The sequence below is a fragment of the Rhagoletis pomonella genome, unplaced genomic scaffold, assembly GCF_013731165.1.
Source record: "Rhagoletis pomonella isolate Grant_MI unplaced genomic scaffold, Rhpom_1.0 Rhpom_scaffold_00004, whole genome shotgun sequence".
NCBI classification, from domain to species: Eukaryota; Metazoa; Arthropoda; class Insecta; order Diptera; family Tephritidae; genus Rhagoletis; species Rhagoletis pomonella.
This window is the reverse complement of record NW_023458558.1, coordinates 56,795,264-56,796,664: the sequence shown is the minus strand read 5'-3', so window position 1 is coordinate 56,796,664 and position 1,401 is coordinate 56,795,264. Positions and strand designations below refer to the sequence as shown.

At 33.0% G+C, this 1,401-nt stretch overlaps 1 protein-coding gene across 1 annotated transcript in view; it reads right to left on the bottom strand.

Annotated features, from left to right (window-relative positions):
• Positions 1-421, bottom strand: part of LOC118737847 (uridine phosphorylase 1) — an 8,658-nt gene extending 8,237 nt beyond the window's left edge. The window contains exon 1 of the mRNA XM_036468636.1: positions 384-421. Coding sequence (XP_036324529.1) covers positions 384-397 — 14 coding nt within the window. The 5' untranslated portion in view covers positions 398-421. The remainder of the gene's footprint in view (positions 1-383) is intronic.
• Between the last annotated feature and the right edge of the window lie 980 nt (positions 422-1,401).

Here is a 1,401-nt window from a genome sequence, read left to right as displayed (position 1 = left end):
TTTATTCTCCTCATAAGACTGCATGTTTAGGTGAAAACCTTTGCATACGTCCTAAGGTACTATTGCAAATAAACATCGTGGATTTTCCGGGTGTGCATTCGGGGAGAGCATACAAATTAGTTGAAGACCCTGGTCTGATGACACTTTCCTCCTCTGGATGAAATTTTACGGTAATTTTTTTATATATATTTACTTAGTTATAATCTTTTTTGCTCAAGGAGGAAACACTTTATATCCTTTTGTTTAAATTTTTCGGAATTATAAATATTTTAGGTAAGACTTTTACAATAAACAAGAGATATTTTCTTATGTAATATTAAAGAAAATTTACACCTTTGCCGTCCCTGATGCATACCAAAATATATTTTTTTAACTCTACTTACCGCCTTGGAGACATCTTTTAGAACTCTTAATTTATCCTGTAATACAAATGTAAAAAAACATGTTATTTATTTGTTTAAAAATCAACCTATAATGTCAGTTGTTTGCTTTGTGCCCGTATTTCAAATGAAGGCTTTTCTTTTGCTATACAAGCCAGGCCTAGCTCTTAGGTGTACGAAATTCCAAACTTGGGACGAGTTTGATCCGTATTCATCGAGATAAAATGATTAAAAATGGAAGAGACAAAAACAATAAACCAATAACTAAAGTACATAAAATGTAAAGGTCCACACCAAAACGTTGCATTTCAATCATAAATCATTTTATGTAATTAAAAGTTGCTTTTGCCATTTATCGCTAAAATAAATTGTATGCTATAATAATAATACGGATTGTGCCACAAAACTAAATTGCTTATAATAACAGAAAATACTTCAAAATAATGCAACGCCAGAACCAAGGAAACTCTATTTATAGGGATAAGGATTATGGCAGCCCTAGTCTATGTGAATACCAGCGTGAGTCCATTCAACTAATGGAGAAACTGCCTTCATTTTCGATGCTAACATACTTAAATCAATCAATTTTATTTTCTTTCAAAAAAAACCAACCAAACAGTTGAAGAAATCAGCCCCAGTCATACTGGTAGGTGAAGCTCTGCCAAATAATAACTATTTCTTCTTCTATTGGTTCAATGGTCGGAAATCTTACATAGGCTAATAGATTGGCTTTATCTGCTACATACATATGTCAGTAGTCTCAAATCGGAGAAACACTAACATATGTGCAAGGTACATTGAACAGGTAGTATCAGTAGAGCAGCTGATTTGATTTATTTTCAAATTATTTGGTCTCGAAAATGTCAAATATTTTTCATTTTTTCTCACAAAAATTCTGAATTGTTAAAATCCATTTGCATGTGAAACCTTTTTCCATACAAAACAAGCGATTGAATAGCAGCTTTTGGAACGTTCGCCCAACTCGGCAGCACGACCGCTGATTACTGGGCCTTGCAAAGGA